Source organism: Uloborus diversus, chromosome 5 (assembly GCF_026930045.1).
Source record: "Uloborus diversus isolate 005 chromosome 5, Udiv.v.3.1, whole genome shotgun sequence".
NCBI lineage: Eukaryota > Metazoa > Arthropoda > Arachnida > Araneae > Uloboridae > Uloborus > Uloborus diversus.
Window position 1 is genome coordinate 174,554,814 of NC_072735.1, and position 20,588 is coordinate 174,575,401.

Sequence of the window (20,588 nt, forward strand, 5' to 3'; positions counted from 1 at the left end):
CATTCAGAAAAATGAGATTTTACCTCCTTCAAAATTTTTGTTCAGATTGTCCCTGAGGAGGATAGTAATAAGATAATCAAAAAACTACTATTTTCGTTTTTCATACATGGTAGCACATCAAACTCGTAGTAATGTAAAGTCGGTAGATAAAAACAAAACCTGAATTTGCAAGAGTAAGTGTGATAGCATATTTTCTAATGTAGGGACTCTTTTTGTTCTTCCACGTACTCATATTATTTTTGAGGACATAGCATCGAACAATTAATGTTTAGGAACTGTTTCCAAAATTTTTGAATGCATATTCACCGTAGTTTTCATCCCAGAAAGGCATCTGGTGTAAACTAAATCAGTGATTCAAATATATTTAGCTGTATTTCTGGAAACTTCTCAAAGTAGGGACTCTAAATGAAAGTGAGGAAACTATTCGAAGAAAAAGGAGGAAAAGCAAGAGGAGGCAGGCATATGTTTAAGTCGTATTTAAAAACCAGTGCAGTTGCACCTCAACTCTAGTATTAAAAACCCGCTTATTTGTGTTTGCATTTTGTTCCATGCGTTTTTAACATTATTTTTAATTATGGTAATACTTTAAAACCCTTGTATGGTATAAACTTTTGAACTATTCAATTTAGTTGAATTGAATTTAACCTTTAACATTTGTCTGCACTTCCCATAATTTAAAGTGGACTTCAGTAGTATGTTCTTTCTTGTTTTGTTTTGAGTGTTCACAAATATCGGTTTTATTTTTCAGACGTCTTCTCGAAAGTCTTCCGTTGGAGGAACAAAAAAGAAAAGCAGTGCTAAAATAGAACTAACTGCTGAGCAGAAGAAGGACATTCAAGATTCATTTAATCTTTTTGATCAAGATGGTACAGGTTTTATCGCAGCGAGGGATCTTAAGGTAAAACTGAATTACGACAATTACATCCTTCTCTTTTTCGCATACCGCTCGTTCTCTGTTAAATATATGATGTGAGTCGTCTCTCTTCTCGACTCAAGTGTTTTTTGAATGTAATATTTCCGATACGCCGATTTATGTCTTTATGGTAAATAAAAGTAAGGTTTCAAAGAAATTCTGGAAGGAAGTCTCTGACGGGCCTGCGGCCAGGAGACCCTATTATTTTCTTATTTTGCATCTGATTTCTTAAACTTATTTTATTTCATGTTTCCACGGTTACGCTTTTAAAATCCAGCTTTCGCATTTTAATTTCTTAAAAGTATTTTAATATCTGTCGTCATTGTTTGGAAGGGTAATTTTGCATAGTGTTTTTTTTTTCTTTTATTTAAGTTATTCTTTAAGTTATTAAGTTATTTTAATTAATTGTTGAATATATGTCACTTGACACAATTTTTGTTCTCAAGGTAGACCGGGCAATGCAGCTCCTAATATATAAAGATTTAAAAGCTACTGTTAATGTGATTTTATACCTTTTTGTTTGTTTGGGGAAACATTAATTATTGCCAAAGAAATAACATCCGCTTCACTCGCAAAAGGGTTGGCTTCCGTTAATGTCAGTGCTTGGCACGTTAGGCGCTGAGCAGTTCAGTCTAGGATTATTGTTTTAAGGCAACCAACCGTTAATGTAATTCATTGTTTTGGCGATTTGTTTTGAAAGAAAAGAAACGTTTGATTTGTTTTTATCCGATTGAAATGTACGACATTTTCTTCTTTTTTTCCGACGATGATTTTTTAATGTTCCACGGGATGTTTTTTTTTTCATTAGATGGATGGATTATGATAGCGTGGTTGCTGGGCAAGTTTGGCGATAAACAATAGAGCTGCAGAATTATTTTTACATTTGAAAGATATAATTTGATGTCTTTTTTTGTTTATTTTTGCGAAATACTTTTTAAATTGCAGTAAAAACCGCTTCACTCGCTAAATAGAGTTTTAAAGCAACTGTAAATCATTTAACGATTTGACGAAAAGTTTTAAACTCCAAAGAAACTTAAATAGTTTTTTTTTTTGAAAAGTTATGTAAGCATTTTATACAAAGAAAAATGATCATTTCATATCAGAGGCGGAAGGGGCGAGAATTCTTTTTATTCAATGGACTTCCATTAAATTTTTAGCACGGGCATTGCCGTATCGATACGGCTAGTAAATAAATAAATGATTTGAATTTTGACATCTGGAATTCAAATTAGGTTTTTCGCAATCATGAGTGTGTGTGCGTGTTTATTCCTGTGTGCAGGCATCAGTGTGTGTGTGTAGGTAGTTGTGTATGTATGCCCGTGTGCGTAAGATATGGACACAACCTGGAGACGGTTTTCGCTATGGAGCAGCATCGTGGGGGCCGGTCGACAGTGGTGCTGCAGAGGGAGGCGGGGGGAAAATAAAATCAAAGGATGCCAAAAAAACAGTCAAATGAGAACAATAAGCAATCGTGATTGCTCGAAAAACATATAAAACTATTTGAAGTGTAAAAAAGAAAATAAGTTCATAAAATAAAATAAGACGATCTAGCAATATATTCAGTAAATTACCACCCATTAGCTAGGGCTAAAGCAGAAATACATGAAATACGCCGCCAACTCAGTCATTCAGCTGAGGACTGCAGTTTCGTGTTAATTAGCACTCATCAGTCCAGTATAGGAAAGTGACTGAGCTGAAGATAGAAAACCTCTAAAGGAAGCCAAGAGTGCCAAACAAAGTGGTAGCTAATATAGAATTAGCACAGACCAGACGAGTGACGCAGTGTATTTCATGGTCTAGCAATAGTTTTGCTAAAAAAAAAAGCCTTACATCAACTTTTATAATGCCTTTGAATTTGTTCTTAGCCAAGTATGATTGAGATTAGCCAAATTGGCTAATATCAGCCAAGCCTGGCAACCCTAAGCAAGTTTAAAATTTTAAAGCGAGAAGAGACAAATTTTCATTGTTATGGTTGCAAATCGTCTGCTTGATGTGTCAATTCAGTTTTTTTTCTGTTTTCTTTTTTCAAGGCTTAACTTAATTTAGACTATATTAAAAATCTGTTTTTTGTAAAAAATCGCGTTTTTACAGAAAAACGCTGATGTAGTTGAACTTGGAATGCAAAACTACGATTAAATCTAAAATTTCATCCAAATCATTACAGCCATTTCTTAGATAAGAAATATAAATATATATACATACATACCCACAAGAATTGCTCGTTTAAAGATATAATATATCGTTAAAAAGGATGGATTTTTCCGCACTCTACGCAATTTGTTTCAGTGTTATAACTTAAATAAGGCGAGAGTTATTTGCATTTTTAGCTCGAACTGTTTTACGCTTAGCTAAAATTTAGGCACTACTTTCTTCTTTATTAAATCTATCAGTAAAAAGTGAAGGAATTGTCCCACAATTTTCTTTTAGATGTCACTGGAAAAAGCGGCTTTTTTTACTCCAGATCTAACTCGACCTATAGTTGAAAAACTAAGCTTCTATCTCTAAAGGAAAAAATGTTGCAAGCCGTGAAAAATCAAGTTCGAATATTCTCATCTCCATTAAAATTGGTGATGTTTATTTGGCGTTGCCATTGTTAGGTTTCTCTGATTTCCCTTATTCACAAACTTTAAGGGTTTCGATTTTAACGGAAAATCTTAGGCGCAACTCAATTCAAGCCCCGAGCTAAAGAGCAAAATTTATTACTAGAGACCACAAATATAAAGTGACTTTTCAAATGCACAAAACTGCAGTTTTGCAAGGCTCAGGTGCCCCTTAGCACTTACGACTCTGCAAGTAGGTACAATTTATTTTGAAACCCAAGGAAGAGGTGCTTTTTGATCCAAAGGGTCCTCATAATACATTTTTAATCTGTTTCTTTTTAATTGACAATTTAAATCTTTTCAAATCAAATAAGATTACGAAGTCATCTTCAGGGTTTGGTGAGCGTTAGTGAGCAGGGGGCAGAGCCCCCTAGTATTTTATATTGTTAGGTATTATTGCTGACAGTGGCAAACACAGGAATTTTACACAGGGAAGGTCCAAGGTCGAAAGTCACGTTCCTATATTATACCTAATACGCCGTCAAACATATTGACTTGATTTTATCAATTCAGGAAAACGAAAAGCAGTAAAAATAAAATTATAAATAACTAATTAGTATTATTCAATGATATATACTTAAATAAATAACCGGAAAGTAGAATGATTTACGCTTTTACTTTTCCCAGAATTAAAAAATAGATTCAATTTCATAGAATCTCATTTTAATCTAATTACAAAACTAAAAACATGGTTATTACTGTGTTTTCATTTATAACCACCATTCTGCTTCTTATAGGTAATTCCTTATTGGAAAAGTACACAAAATTTTAAAAAATCTTTTATCATGAGGGTTTAATTTTTTCTTATTAGAACTGAAGTTGTTGTTACCTTTGCTTGAAATTATTCTACGTACAAAATACATAAAATCCTAATTAATCAGGAAAAAAGCAACACCTATGGGAGGAGTTCGAACCCCCTGGACCCCTCCCTTGTGTGCACCACTGATTGCCGATATTGATTATATGGTCGAGTATGAGGCTGTACTCTATGTCAGGACCTTCCCCCTGGATTTTAGAACCTTAATGTAATTTTGTATTTTTGTTCATTTGTTTTGTTTTTTCTCCTATAAAATGTATTGATTTTGCATCGTTAATCATGTTTAAAAAATCTACCTCAATTATTACATTTCTATCCTTTCCATTCTGAATGGAAGCAAGTTCTACACCTTTGAGCATGGTACAATATATCGGTGTGCGAAAAATTTCAGATTACATTGTATTTAATGATTATTTGATCATATGCAATAACTTATGTTTGTTTATGTGTGCTGATAAATCCCTGTTTTACTTGTTTTAAACGCAGTTGAAATTTTCATTATTTCTTGATGACAATGAGTTTATGTAATTTATCTTGCTACTAAATGTTTATGCCACAATGGGGGAAAAAAGAACATCTATGTTAAATCTCTTAACAGTTTGACCTCTGAGATTGGTTTCTTGGTAACAAACCTTTCTGTGATTCAAACAGTTTCTAGATAACACTTGTGTGTAATTTTTTTTCCCTCATGTTAATTGTTGGAGTTCAACGAACGTCCGTCTTCAGATTCGTAAAAATCAACTGTATTGTTTTTCTTTTTTTAATGCTTAGAAAAAAAATTAAAGATAATTTTGCAAAAAAAAAAAAAAAAAAACTTTGTTTTTAGTAAATAATGAGCAGTGTAGAAAACCAGTAGCAGATATATAGCTACTCAATTTCAGAAATTCTGTAAAGTAAAGAAAAATCTACTTTTCTACGTGCTAGCAAAAGAATCTTTACATTGTTTTAAGTGTGCAATCTTTCTAAATTCTGTATTTTTTTTTTTTTTTTTTTGAATGAATGAATGATTTTTTAAGTTTTGTAATAAAAGGAATGAATTAAATTTTGTTTTTCATTATTAAAATTATAGTTATAAAATATAGATTCACTGTATGCCCTATAAAAAGCTATTACATCACTTAAACAGCCAGTGATCGAAATAAACCAAGAAGCAACTTCTAACGAGCTTTCTTTTTATTAAAAAAAAGCATTATCGTCTAAAAAAAAATTACTTTTTCTCTGGAGTTTGAAACAGAAGGAATTATAAAGGATTTTCCTGCTACAAAACACTTAGTTTTTTTTTCTTTTTGAGAAATCATGTGTCTGATAAAAGTAGATGTAAATAATTTTAATGGTAAAAATAGAAAGGTGAATAAATTTTAGAATTGGAAAAAAAACAGCTTACCAAATAAAGTAAAGCCAATTTCTATTTCATGTTTTTCAATCGAAATAGGATATTTTCATGTGTGAGAAACATGCAAAACAAGGGAACTTTACTTGATTTTCATGACCCCAGAATAAGCTGTTAAACATGTATGAATGTAAGAAACAAAAAGAATACCTAGCCAACTAAAATTCACTTTCAACTTCTATTAGCCAAGAGTAGTTCTTACTTGGTATTGTTTTGGCAAACAGCAGTTCAAATCAAATAGGAACTGTTCAGTTTTCATCTCTTTCTTTTTATTCTTTGTTTTAGTTTCTATTTTGTACTTAAGAACCTTAATTTGCTTATTAAGCTCTTTTGACCGAGGTTTACGGTTCTCTGTTTTTTCAGATTGCCATGACCAGGAGAATAAGTCTAGCTTGTTGTTTTAATATTACTTAAGAGTATAAATTTTCGTCGGCGTGGTTACAAATCTTTTGCATTTATTCAATGCATAGCTTAAGCATACATGTCTATGCACACGCATACGCTTACCCACACGCCTGCACATACGCACGCTAACACACGCACATGCTTGCACACAAATACACACCTTCTCACATGCACTTACATACAGAGTTGATTCGGGGAGGCAGGAGCCAGGTGTAGAAACAAGACAAGGTTGTTTGTGATCCAAAATTTCAGAAAATTCCGAAATTTTTGGGCTGACAACACATTCAAAAACTTAAAAAATTATATATATATAAAAAAAACTTTCAAAATTTTCTTCCTATGATTTCTGTATGCATATTTGAAGAGTTTTTACAGGGGAGGGCTTCAAGCTTCCTCATAGTTTCCAAAAATTTCACACTTTGGTTCAATTTTTTATTTCATCTTTTTGCATCCTTAACAAATGAAAAGTTTTACTCTCAAAGGTATTATGAGTTGACTAGAGTATTTTAAAGCATTATATTTATTTTCATTTAAAAAACGTTACGTGTGTGGAAGCAAATAACAAATACCAGTTCAGAAATTTATGCTTTTGCATGATGGGAATCAATTCATTTCCATGGAATTACGAATGAATAAAATTTCAAACAATTGGGTAGCTTTAGTACTTTAAAAGAGCAATTGTTAAGAATTATAATAAAATCAGAAATGTAGGAAACTAAATATATTGCCCTAACTCCATTAACTGTTTATTTAGTCACCAGTAATATATCTTTTTACATCCTATCCAGTTTCCACATTTTATACTGCTACTAGAGTGCCCTGCACCCTGCTCGTTTTGTTCGCCAACCCCCATTTGTACCTGGATGTGGCTCAGTGCTTCCCGCGGCAGATGACAATTGATGATTTTAATGCTTTTACTCCTAGATGTCCTCAGGACATCCTGGATGTGAAGCCTCTTAAGGTTTAAAGGGGTGAGACAGGGCGAAATGGCTTCCTGTAGATGTCCTGTTTCCAACCGTACCCTTATTGACCTGGTAGACATTGAGAGTCCAGAGGAGATAGTGTTAGAGACACACAGACAAACACACACAGGTTATTTCAGATAGCTAGTTGAATTAGAAATCTTTGTACTGTAATGATAAAGTCCTTGAAAAATGTTTTAAACTCCTTTCATTTTACCAAGCTGTAATGAAAATAAGCGTCAGCTGAGTGAAACTGCGAACGTCTCAGATATTTTTAAATATTTCAGAGGGGTTAAACCAGGGTGTTACCATTTTTTAATAAAATTGATTTTTAGTCATTGTTTTCTTACCTAAATGTGAACAATAGGTGGCCTTAGTCCTGGTGGATAAGGGGTGGTACCATGACTATCTTTTCTCTTCATCGTTCACCTATCTTGAACATCAGTCCAGAATAAATACTGAAATCTTTAATGCATGGAGGATTCCTCCCTGTCATCACTGTGACCCAAGTGAAAAATCAGGCTCTTACTTGACCATCAATTATTACAGAGCTTCTAGAACTGCAATCTGAAGACTAGCAAACGGCTACATAAAATGTCTCTCGTTTTTCGAGGGCAATAAAATCTACTAGGTCTGCACTAAATGTAAAACTGAGCAGGCCTTCCTAAACATATCCTTGAATTTTTGGGACTTTCTGGAGAGGACATTTATTCATCTCCCCCCCCCCCCTTCCTGGTTCTCGATTTTTCTCAGGGTCAACGGTCTGATGGACCTTGACTACTGGAGGATAAGCAACAACAACAATAACAAAGGTGGTAAAAATATTTTAGCATCCCATAGAGAAATCAACAAACATGGTAACGCTTCACCTTGAAAAACGAGTATGAAAAATGGGTAAAATGTCCCAGAAATGGGGAAAAAAAATTAAAGCAAATCTAAAGGCATGGTTAAATTTTAATATGCTTTCAAGATAATTGCTTCCAGTGATTCTATTAGTATCATTGTATTTTTGGATGCTTGTTTACATTTTGACTTAATAGGTTTTTTTGTATACTTCTAATATGAATATTTGCTTTAGGTTGCACTCAGAGCACTTGGGTTTGAACCTAAGAAGGAAGAAATCAAGAAAATGATATCTGAGATCGACAAAGAAAATACAGGTGTGGTTTTAATATTTTGTTATTTTTACTTTGACTATCAACTTTGTTTTGCATGTGAAAAGAAATTTGTTCTTGCTTGAAATTAAGTATTAATTATTTTAATGTCATGCTGTGGTCGTTGAGCAAATAAGTGTTGTCAGGAAAACACCAAAAATTACTTTTTTCACAATGAAAGTGTCAAAGAACTAAAAACCATGTTTAAAAATTATAATTTCTGAAGAAGCAAGTAATAAATTTTTGAAGCTGGACAAGTTTCCTATAAACTTTTCTCACATTTAGCATTTAATTATTACTCTATTTATTCTCACCCCTTCTCTTCAAATTTTGGAGCAAGGTGCAGATAAAATGGGGTTAAAATAAAATGGCTTTCTTAAGTATAACATTCCATATTCAATCCTTTTATTTACTTAAAAACGAAATTTGAAATGCACCCCCTTTAAGCAATTTTTGCCTTAAGATTAACTTCTTTCACCTATGTGTTAAAGATCTGTTTTAACTTCGGACCTTTTTTGTGTGGGCATTACTAGGTCTGAAAATGGTCCTTAAAAAGAATAAAAAAACATATCTTTTTGAGGAGGAGGGGGGGGGCGAAAAGGTTTATTTCCACTTGGGGGGAAAATTAAAAATTTTAATATTTATATCACACACACAGAAAAAGTAGAAATTTATAGTTTTTTCACTCCACTGTTCCTGTGGGCAGTGGCGGATCCACGGGGGGGGCTAAGGGGGCTATAGCCCCCCCCATGAGGTCTGAACTTACACTAGATAAAATCGAAATTTCAGAGATTTTTAATACTGCGATATTGTAACATGTTTAAGTTTGTATTATATTTAAATAAATATAGAAGCACTATGTAGAGCGGCGTATACATGGGGGATGGGAGAGGGCATAAGGGACTGTAGCTTCTTCTCTCATTTCGTCAAAACTTACGACAGATTAAATTGTGATCTGCAATGGCACGGAACGGCTCAGAGGGAATAATTTCATTCTGCGATCGAGGTATTTTTTAATCTGAAAGTTAGCCGTAATATATTTTACATCATTCCAAGGCTAAGGGAGCTATAGCCCCCCCCCCTCCTCTCCCATAAGGTCAAAATTTACACTAGATAAAACCGAAATTTCGAAGATTTTAAATACGTCAATACTTCTGCGAATTACAAACATGCATTATATTTTATTAAATATGCACACTATATACGGTGGTTTATTAATGGCGAGTTTGGGGTGGGGGGGGGGGTAGTAAGGGGACTGTGACCCCTTCTCCCATTTGGCTAAAACTTACAACAGATTACAATGCGATTTGTAATTTCATGGAAAGTCTTCGAGACAATAACTTTGTTCTGCTATCGAGGTTTTTAATCTGAAGTTATTACTTTCCAATTAACGCCGTCAGTGGCGAATCTATGGGGGGGGGCAAGGGAGTATAGCCCCCCCCCCCTACCTCCATGAGGTCAAAACTTATACTAGATAAAACTGAAATTTTATATTTTTTAATACTGCACTACTTATGGATATTTTATGTTTGTATTATATTAAATTAAATTTATACATTTCACTGGCAGATCTATGCGGGGGGGGGGGCTAAGGGGGTCTATAGTATCCCCTTGAGGTCAGAACTTACACTCGATAAAATTTCAGTTTTAGATATTTTTAATACTTTAATATTTTTACTAAGTTTGTAATATTTCATAAAATTTATACAGCTTCAATGGTGGATCTGTAGAGCAGTGGGGAGGAGGGGGAGGTGCTAAGGATACTATAGCAACCCTTACCATTTGGTTAAAAATTACATTCATAGAAAATGAAATTTCAGCGATTTTCATTACTGCACCACTTTTGTAAACTTAAGCTAGGATTATGTTTACTAAATTCTCTTCCTGTCAACGGACACCACTGTTCTTTCTTTGAAGCCCGCGACATCCAGAATGAAAACCTGTCGTTCACTAATCCTTTTCAAAACGTTTAGGCAGTAAATTAAGCAAGTGTACTAAGCAAGCCGGAGAGGACGATACATAATGGCTACTGACAGGTATCATCAGGAGCAGGTATGGTGCATCCCTATTTCCGCGGAAACCGATAATAGAGTCCCTCCCACTGAATTAGGAATATGCAGTCGGACTAGAAAAAAAGCAATAGTTCCTTTCTGTAATGTTGAATTGCTGACCATGTGTCTCGTTAGGACTTATGTTTATTGTAAATGAACTCTTAATAGGCTGTTTCTGCCCAAAGACAACATTGAGTACTCCTCTTTTGAACAACCAGCAATAGCACAACGAAGTAGTAATGCTCATAATATGCTAAGGTTACTGATAAGGAAACACCAAGAGCGAAAATTTAGTTAAAATAATAAAAGGTGGAAAATTGTGGAAAAGTTTTTCTGGGACGCGGCATCGGTTGTCGCAGTATTGAACTGTTGTTTTAACGAATTGCTTGTATTAAAATTCATACTTGGATTCTTGGTTTTTTCACACTTGGAAGTTTTGTTAAGAAACAAATGTGGCGATTTTGTTGGACTGGCGCTTTAAAGGGCGGGCGCAAAATTGGTGTTTGACTTGATTTATTTCGCAATTGTTTTGATATTTTAAATATAAGTATTGTCGAGTGAATATGAAGCGTCGACTTACAGATTATTTTAGTAAAAGCAATACGCATATAACTGATGATTTCCAAGGACACGATGGAGTTAGTATCGATAAAATACCATCAGATTCCAAACAGCCGTGTTCTAATAATGGACTACTACAACGCATGCCGACTACATCTAACGTTGAGAATGTGAACAACTGTACAGCTGGATGTGAGACTTCTAAAGAACAAGTAAATATATTTTCTTTAAAATTCAGCTATATTTTAAATATGTTATAACATACCAACTGTATATTGATATACAAAAATAAAATTAAAATTATCGTTTAAAGCATAAATAAGTAAAATAGTAATCATGATTGCTGGTACATGGGGGGGGGGTCATGTTAGCAGGAACCCCCTTTTTCAATGTAAAAAAAAGTGTGAGATTATGGAGTCTAAGACGTTTAACGAATTTCTGCATCCATAAGCTTGCACTTTTTTTTTTTTGCATTGAAAAATCTTTTTTTTTTTTTTTTTACCCCAAAACATGGGCAAAAGATGAGGTGATTTCAAAGCAATCTGATAAAAATCAGGTGCCTTTGTTCAATTTTTAATTCATTTATTTATTTTTCACATGTTAAGTTTCAGCATTTTATACTGAGGGTTTTTTTTTTTTTTTTGCAATACTACTATAGTTTTTTCTCTCTTCTACATTGGTACTCTCATAAGTTGAAAAAATAAAGGTGTGAATTTAGAATGTTTGCTAATGAATTAGACAAATTTTTTGAAATTTACTAAAACTTTGAAAAGGAATCTTATTTGTTCATATATTATTAAATAACTATCTTTTTGCATGAGAAAGATAGTTTCGTTTTCAGAAAATTGGTTTAACCATAAAAAATAATGAAAAATTACAGTGCTTAAATTTAAGATTTTTAAATTTTTTTTCTAGAGAATAATTCTTAAAATCGTGAGTGTTCGTAAATAGAGTTTCGTAAAATTGAGTGTCAACTGCATTTTAAATGCATTTAAACCGTTTTGAACATTCAAGATTTTTTGTATCAGGTAAATTATTTCTATTTGAATGTATTTTTAAGATAGGAATATGTATTATAATTTGTAGGGAATATATTAAATTACTTAACTTATAAATGTATTTTTTTTTTTAGAATCCTACTGATATAACATCTTTAACAAATTATCAATTATATGATATTGGATTAGCTGTTGGAAAGATTTTAGATGACGATAAAAAGCTGAAATATTTAAATGAAACATGGAAGCCTCCGGTGAGTTATAGCTTTCCAACAAGAGCTGAAGGAAAGCAGAACCGTAAATTTAGACGAGAATGGTTGGAGCAGTACAATTGGCTTGCTTACAGTGAGCTTTCGTCTGGTGGATTTTGTAAAATGTGCGTTCTGTTTGCACCAACTGGAGCTGGAATTGGAAATCAGGTGAGAAATTCCATCAGTTCATAAGTGGCATTTTTCAGAATTGAATTGAATTTTTTTTTTAATAGTGTCAATATTCTTTATAGGCAAAATAATAGTTTAAGCGCTCTTCTCGATATTTTTTTTCTGTTTTTTTTTTGGTTTATTTCTTAGATTCTTCCATTAAGTGGTGGTCAAAAGTTCTTTTCGGCTATTTCATTTATACTGACTGTCGTTATTAAGTACATTTGAAAAATAGAAAAATTCAAGATAAGAAAGACCGCGATCTTTTAAAAAACGGGAATCGCGCAACCCCGCGCCTTAGTGCGAACTCAGCTTTAGGTTTTACGCAAATCTCATGACCCACTGAATACATTTCACGATGTCAATATCGATCAAGCTTCCATCATTCACAAGCCAAAGGAAGAAATAGACCAAAACAACCTCGTAGATAGAAAAATTATTATTAAAACAGTTCATTTAAATTAATTTTTAATTATTTTTGAAACATCAATGACAAAATATCTATGTTAACAGTTTTAACGTCGATGGCATCAATACATCATATTTTTTACATATGTTTAAGGCTTGTAAACTAAAAGTTATCATATTAGACAAGTAAATTCATAAGCTGTATTTATTCATAACAAATTTATTTTTTTAATTGTCTAAGCAAAGTCCATAAAAATAGGAAGAATGGTAATTTTAATGAATTATTGAAATTACCTCAATTCGAAATCAAGTAATACAAAGGAATAAGCAACTCATGCATACTGTTAAAAGATAAAACCTCGAATATCAACATAAATTAGTTTGAATTATTTCGAAAGACTTTTGCTTCTAATGTTCCACCCGGTTCTTAACACCTAAATTGGGATATTAATTGAGCGTCAAATTTTTTTTTATATTGCAGTTTAATAAGATGTTTATTTATTTTCAGGTGCTTAAAACATTCGTTAAGGAGCCGTTGATTAAGTTTAAGAAAGCTACAGAAGAACTAAAATATCACCAAACTACCCAATACCATCAATTTTCTGTGGAAAAAGCCCTGCATTTTAAACAATCCATGGAGCCTATTCCTGGAAGTTCAGTAAGTCATGTTGGCCTCCTGATAGACGCTAGAAAAGCCTCTATAATAGAGCAAAATTTAAAACGCTTGAAGCCTATAGTAAAAACCGTACTGTTTTGTGCCCATAACAATCTGCCTTTGAGAGGTCATAGGGATGACGGCAATTTGAACAGCAGGGAAGAGCAAGAAAATGCATTAAGAGGAAACCAGGGTGTTTTCAAAAGTCTATTGGCTTTTAGAATTGATGCTGGTGATGAAGATTTGAAAACGCACCTTACCACTTGCAGAAAAAACAGTACACATATCAGCAAAACAATCCAAAACGACATAATCGAATGCATTGGCGATTATATCCGTTCGGAGATTACGAGTAGTATACAAAAAGCCAAATACTTCTCAATAATATGTGATGAAACCACAGATGAAAGTAAGAAGGAGCAGCTTACGTTTTGTGTGCGATATGTCGACATAGACAGTTTCACAACCAGGGAAGATTTCCTTGGATTCGTGGAACTCAAAGCGACAACTGGTTTATCGATTAAATCCGCAATAGACGAAGAACTGACAAAACTGAATTTGTCTTACAAATACCTCTGTGGACAAGGCTACGATGGAGCAAGCAACATGTCTGGGCCATTTAAGGGCGTTCAAGCTCTAATTTCCGAGGAGCAACCCCTCGCCATTTATACTCATTGTTTCAGCCATTCCCTGAATTTGTGCATCACAAAAAGCTGCCAAATTCCTGTTATAAGAAACGTAATGGGAACAGTTGAGACTGTCTCTGTGTTTCTCTCGGCTTCTGCGCACAGAACAAATGCATTAATCGATGTTGTAGAAAAGCAAGACTTTTCGGAAACTAAAAAAAAGAGATTGAAAGCACTTTGCCCTACACGGTGGGTAGAAAGGCATGACAGCCTAATAACATTTAAGGAACTACTTGTTCCTGTTGTGACTGTGCTGGAAAGTTTACATACAACTGCCTCTTCCGAAGCGTCAACAAAAGCATATATGTTAAATGCTTCAATAAAAAGGAGTGAATTTATTGTTGGCGTCGAAATATCAGTGTACTGTCTCAGTTTGACACTGAGGCTAAGTCAGCAGTTGCAAAGCCCGAAGCAGGATTTGTCTTCTGCATTAGCTAATGTGTCTCAAGTTTTGGACACTTTTCGGAGTGTAAGACAAAACGCAGAACTCGAATTTCAAACTATTTACAAAAACTGCCTTGAAATTGCTGAAGAATTGGATCTGGAGTTAAATACCCAGATCAGGAAAGCGTAAAAGTGCTCGAGACTGTACACCTCCAGAAAATCCAGAAGTTTATTTCAGACGAACAGTCTTTCTTCCTCTGATAGATCACTTCATTTCCGAGATTGATTGCAGATTTAGCAGAGATTTTCTTGGAGTGCTTCCCCTCGAAGGTCTAATTCCATCGAACTTGTCGAGGTATACTGACAAAAATATTTTAACTGCTGCAGAAAAATACAGGAATTTTACAGATGAACTAGGAAGTTTGAGCTTGCTATTAGCAGAAATCAAGATGTGGAGGAATAAATGGCTGCCGATATGCGGTCCTCCTACAACAGCTATCGGGGCACTGAAAGAGCTAGACCCTTCGTTTTTCCCATCTATTGCTGTTCTTCTCCAAATTTTCGCAACAATCCCAGTAACGACTTCAACAGCTGAACGTAGTTTTTCTACCTTAAAAAGGATAAAAACCTATTTAAGAAGCACAATGGGAGAAGTACGGTTAAATGGACTTGCTCTAGCAAATGTGGCAAGAGATAGAGATGTATCTGTCGACAAAATAATTGAACTCTTCTGCAAAAGTAAGAAGAGGAGAATGTGCTTGGAAAACTGGGAACATGTCAAATAATGTTTAAAGTATTTTTTTTTTGTTTTAAACTAGAGTAACAAATTAAATCATTTTATTTTCTTACAACTAATGTGCCGACTGTGTTTTTGAAAAATTGTTTCATAATCATTTTAAAAAATAAACTCTTTTGACAATTTTTTAGTGTATTTCATGTTTTACAAGTTAAAAATAAACATATGCTTATTTTAAATAACAAATGTCGTAACATTCTCGTGAAAAGGATGCTGAACGATATTATACTGGACTTTTTTTTTTTTTTTTTTAACAGACCTAAGTTAGCCCCCCCCCCCTTGTCCAAGTTCTAGATCCGCCACTGCCTGTGGGTCCTTAAAAGTGCTTTATTTCCATGACCTGTTGCAAAGAGAGCATTAATATGCTTAATTTTGAACAAGAACATTTTTTCTAAAAATAAGATTTTAGAAAAAATCTTGGTTTTAGAACCAGTTTTAAGTACCTATTATGTTTATTTTGTAAAATAAGTAAATAAAATCTTGTTTTACTGCCGTTAAGCATTTCGTCAATAGATATAGAAAAGTTTCAAAAAATTTGTGTTGGGTAATTTTTCATGTGTTGCGAAAAAAATATTGAATTTGTCCCTTCTAAAGCATAATTTATCAAATTCTTCAGTGAGATGTAGTATTTGATCAATTGTGTATGTTTATATTGAGTTTACATAACTATGAAATATTGTGAGGCTCTGAGAAGTTGAGCTCCCACTCTTGACAATGTTTAGCTCTGTTTCGGAAAATAGGTAGGGGCAATTAGCTCTAACATGGTGGCGACAGATCAGGGTGATCAGGGAAAAATCAGGGAACTTTATCACACAGGGAAAAATCAGGGAAATATCAGGGACTAAAATTTAGGAAAAATTGATCAAATGAAGAAAAAAAAAATTTTTCTTTGCAAAATGCAGTTTTAAGATTCCCTTTGAATTTTCTACCAATTATTTGTTTTAAAAAAGTAAAATTAAGGCGTTGCGATTATACAGTGGGCCACATATTTGTGCATCTTTTTTCCTCAAGGCAGGAACGGCTCCTGGGGTAGGCGGCCGCCTAAGATGGGCAGATTTTAGGGGCAGCAAATTTTGAGGTTGATGCTTTTTTTTTAAGTATGAATATCTGTTCCAGCGCCATAAGATTCATTGCTTCAGTGCAAAAGATAAAAAAAAATAATTTAGAGTGTGTACCAGTGCTTGGATATGCAAAATATAGTTCGGAATTTAACTAGAAATTCATTTTAATTTTAGAGGCGGCAAACTGCGTGATTTAAAAGTCTTTTTAAAATATTAATATCAATTTCAGTGCCATAAGATGAACTACTTAAATGTTAAAAAAAATATATTATAAAGTGTGTACCAGTGCTTGACTATGTAAAACCCAGTTTAGAATTAAAAACTCACTTTTATTTTAAGCACTTTGCTATTATTTTTGTTTTATTAATACAGAGCGGGATTTGGAAGTGTGGAGGCCCCGGGGCAACGAAGGAGTAGAAGCCCCTAATCAGGGTTCAAAAAGACCATCATGTTTTCGAAAATATCCAATACTTTGATAAATATCCGAATAATTTTGATATATATGTATACATCCGATATTTTCGATCAGCACTTTAATAGTAAATACATCCTGAAGTTACTGCTATTTATTTTTTATATTATTATTATTATAATTTATAAACTTAAAATTACTATTTCGTATTTATATCTAAACATACATTTCATTTTAAAAATTATGTACTTTTAAGGTTACTTTCATATATTTGCAATCAGGGCTTTCTATATGTCGATAATAATAGTATTTTTGTGCAAGCATTCTTTGTAGAAATACAAAAAAGAAAAAAAATGTCTGGGAGAAAAACGTGAGTTAGGATATTTTTTAAAAAATCTATTGAGGGGGGGGGGCAGGCAGGGCAGGGCAGGCGGGTCTACTGCCCCGCCTGCCCTGCCCTAAATCCAGCCCTGTATTAATATATTAATATTTTATATTATTATTTAATGAGGGGGGGGGGGCGTTGTCAATATCGCCTAGGGCGGCAGAGCTACTAGAGTCGGCTCTGCTCAAGGTAAAAGTATTCAATCCCAGGATGAGCTTCCTAACATTGCTTTTGTGTCTGTAAAGTTGTTTATTTTACCTAGTTTGAATTTTCCTTCACTCATACCATGCTACGTAAAATAAACAACCCTACAAGGAAAAAGGAAGCTGTCATTAATGACTTTGCTCCCTTGCTTTTACTCATTGTCTTGAAGTAATGAGCATACTGTTATCTTGATTTCAAGAAAGAATCTTTGTTTTTTAAATTAATGCTGAAAAAATCTTCAAATTTTTCTCTTGGCGTTTTTAGTTTGATTGCTAAAATTGAATTTTGTCTTAAAATCAAATGTGTTCTTTTTGCCATGGTATTATTCGCTGACACTTCAGATTAAAGGAAGGGTTTTTTTCAGCCTTTAAAACTCTTTTATTTTAAATCCATATACATACATTTTGAAATTAATAATTGTTTTTGCATTTCAATGTTGTTTGTTACTATATTAATCTAAGATTTTTTTTGACAACTAATGAAATTATTTGAAACTTAATTGTGTACATAAGTAAATATTTTTATTATTTTTTAATAGTTAAAATGCTGTATTCATTCATTAAAACCTAAGTTCTTGATTAGAGAATAGCTCAATATGACTGGTTGTTGAAAGATTTCAATTTGTTTTACATAAATATGTCTATTCTGCTGTGTGCAGATAAAGGGTAGAAACTGAACATTTTTCATTTTCTTTTACATTTTTGTCATCTATGGTATGTTTACTTTTATTGTACATACCCCACCTATTTGGTTTCCACAGAAAAAGAAAGGCGAAAAAACGTTGAGTTTCCAACATTTTCCTATTGTTAGTACTGAAGCCACCACACATTTCTTCAAATATCTTGAAAACTAATTTCTGCAGGTACTGCCGTTTACCTGCACATGGCAGTAGTATTTACGCAAGCAAAACTACATTGCTTCCATACTTTAACTATCACTTGTTTGTTATTCTTGCCGCAACAATTATACTGCTTGAAAATTCAGTTCAAGATTATTTCCATTTAAATTTTTTAGTTTTATCATGATTAGATATGTCTTTAAATGTGGTTTTAATGATTTCTTAAAATTCTAATGGTTTCCTTTCTTTGCCTACCTAAAAAGCATTGCATATTAAATAAAATGCAGTGTTTAAAACGGTTTAAGCTATTAATTAAAAATATATTTTGTAAATATGCTCTTTTTTTGGTAAAAATTGTACGTTAAATTATCGACAGAGAAATACTGTAGGAAATCTAAACAAATACTTTACGTTCAGGAACCAGTTAACATAATTCAGGGAAATTTGGTGAACTTAATCAGGAAAATCAGGGAAATAGTCTTTGTTTTACAGTTCCTATCGCCACCCTGTCTAAGTTGAGTTGAGAAGCTTTCTTAGTAGTTTTTCAAAAATATTCCAACTAAAATCCGAGCCAATAACTGGTCTATTTTTCACTAAACTTCCCTAAAACAGGTAATCATAGTCAAGGTCTCAGCTCCACTAACCAGAGCTGCACTATATACTTATTGCGATTGTATATTACAATCGTCTCAGATATGTCTTTATAAAGTTGGAAGTTATATTTTGGGCCTTGTGTTTGTTTTTGCGACTCTATAAAATTTATTTTTAGTTCATAAATTTTAAATAATTATTACCAATTTTAAATTGATTTGCTAATTTATATTTTAATTTTATGACTAAGAAATATCTAGGAACAGTTTGCACTTGCTAATTTTTGTAAAACATCTTAAATTTCTTGCAGTCTCTTTCTTCTTTTTTGCGAGAGAGACTGTTCTGGTTCTGCACCAGAATTCGGGTATTTTTCTAGCTATTTTTATTTTTAACCAACTTCAAAAAAGAGGTTATGATTTCGTCTTGCTGCTTTTTATGTATGTTTTCGTATTATTCCACGACTACTGGACCGATTTGAAAAATTCTTTTTTTTTTTTTTGTTTGAAAAGGTATAGCTTCCCAGATGGTTCCATGGTAATTTGGTCTATATCTGATAAGGGGTCCCGGAGAAATCCATTTCCATGACCGGTGTATTTTCACAGCAAAGGTTTTGCTTTCGTCTTGAACGATAATTCTTGCGGCATATAGATGATTAATTTTCGCCACCTGTTAATTTTTACTTATAGGTGTTACTAATGTTTTACTACGTAGCAGAGCAGTAAATTAAATATATTTTGCTACTTTAATAACATAATAACTTTAATATTATTTTTAACTAAAATAACTTTATTTAGTCATTAAAATGTTTTTTTTTTCTTAATATTTCAGTTTTAAAGACATTTAGTGTTCAATCCAAGGGGAATTGAATACAGAACACAATAACCTCTGATGATTTAATTTATATTCTTTAATAATATGTTGTAACTGGTGTCTAATTTCTCGAGTTTCACCAGTATTCTAGATTTACTATTTCACAATGCCGCCAGTTTAGTTTGAAATTAGGGTTATACTAATTAGCAGGCTTCAAAAAATGGAGGAGGTTCTGGACTCGTCGGATTAGTTTTTCTTTGTACATTATTCCATAAATACTCGAAGACACCTGTACCCAGGGGCGTGCACAGGGGGGGGGGAGAAAAGACCTGTTGGTCCAGGCCTGAGACAGAAGGGAGCCCAATATTTTGAAAACTAGGGGTGAATTATAGGGGTAACCAATATGAAGAGGGGCCCAGAAAGTAATTTCTGTCGGGCCCCAAAATTTCTGTGCACGCCCCTGCCTGTACTGATTAGGATTTTTTTTTTGTTTGTTTGAAACAGTATACTTCCCGGCAGTCTAATTGTAATCAAGTTCGGGTTTGATGAAATTGGGGGAACTTTTCAAATATCATACTCAGATTTAAGCAATTTGTACTTTATTAACTTTGTGTATCGTCGTAGACGTGCACACGGGGGTCACCAGAGGTACCGCGGTACCCCCATTAGCTCAAAGGAAAAAAGATAGAAAAGGAAAAAAAAATAATAAGAATGAATAAAAAGCAAAAAGAATATAAATCAATAATTCAAGATGCAGTAGCATCATTGCAGGAGGGGAAGGAGTTGAGTGGTAATTGCCCTCCTCCTGATAACCTTAAACAACGGGCCTGGATGCAGTGATATCGACACCACACTAGAGATTGTCTCTAGTATGGTTTGGTGGTACCCCCATTACTGAAGCTCTGCGCACGCCTCTGCTCTCACTTAGTGAACCAGTTTTTAAGATTTTTTTTTTGTTTAGTGGATAGGGGGTGGTCTAACTTTACTCTAAGGTTCCAAATCTTTGTTTTATCCTATTTGTTCTTCAGAGAAAAGTTATAGGTTAAAAACAATAAATTTCATTAAATATAATCCCATTGTTAAAAACA

General features: G+C 33.4%; 1 protein-coding gene across 1 annotated transcript in view; it reads left to right on the forward strand.

The window, feature by feature from the left end:
- The first annotated feature begins 546 nt into the window (after positions 1 to 546).
- The window catches only part of LOC129222203 (uncharacterized), a 40,525-nt gene continuing 20,483 nt past the window's right edge, over positions 547 to 20,588 (forward strand). Inside the window, exons 1-3 of the mRNA XM_054856674.1 lie at positions 547 to 577; positions 749 to 898; positions 8,166 to 8,247. Of these exons, the coding sequence (XP_054712649.1) occupies positions 575 to 577; positions 749 to 898; positions 8,166 to 8,247 (235 nt within the window). The 5' untranslated portion in view covers positions 547 to 574. The remainder of the gene's footprint in view (positions 578 to 748; positions 899 to 8,165; positions 8,248 to 20,588) is intronic.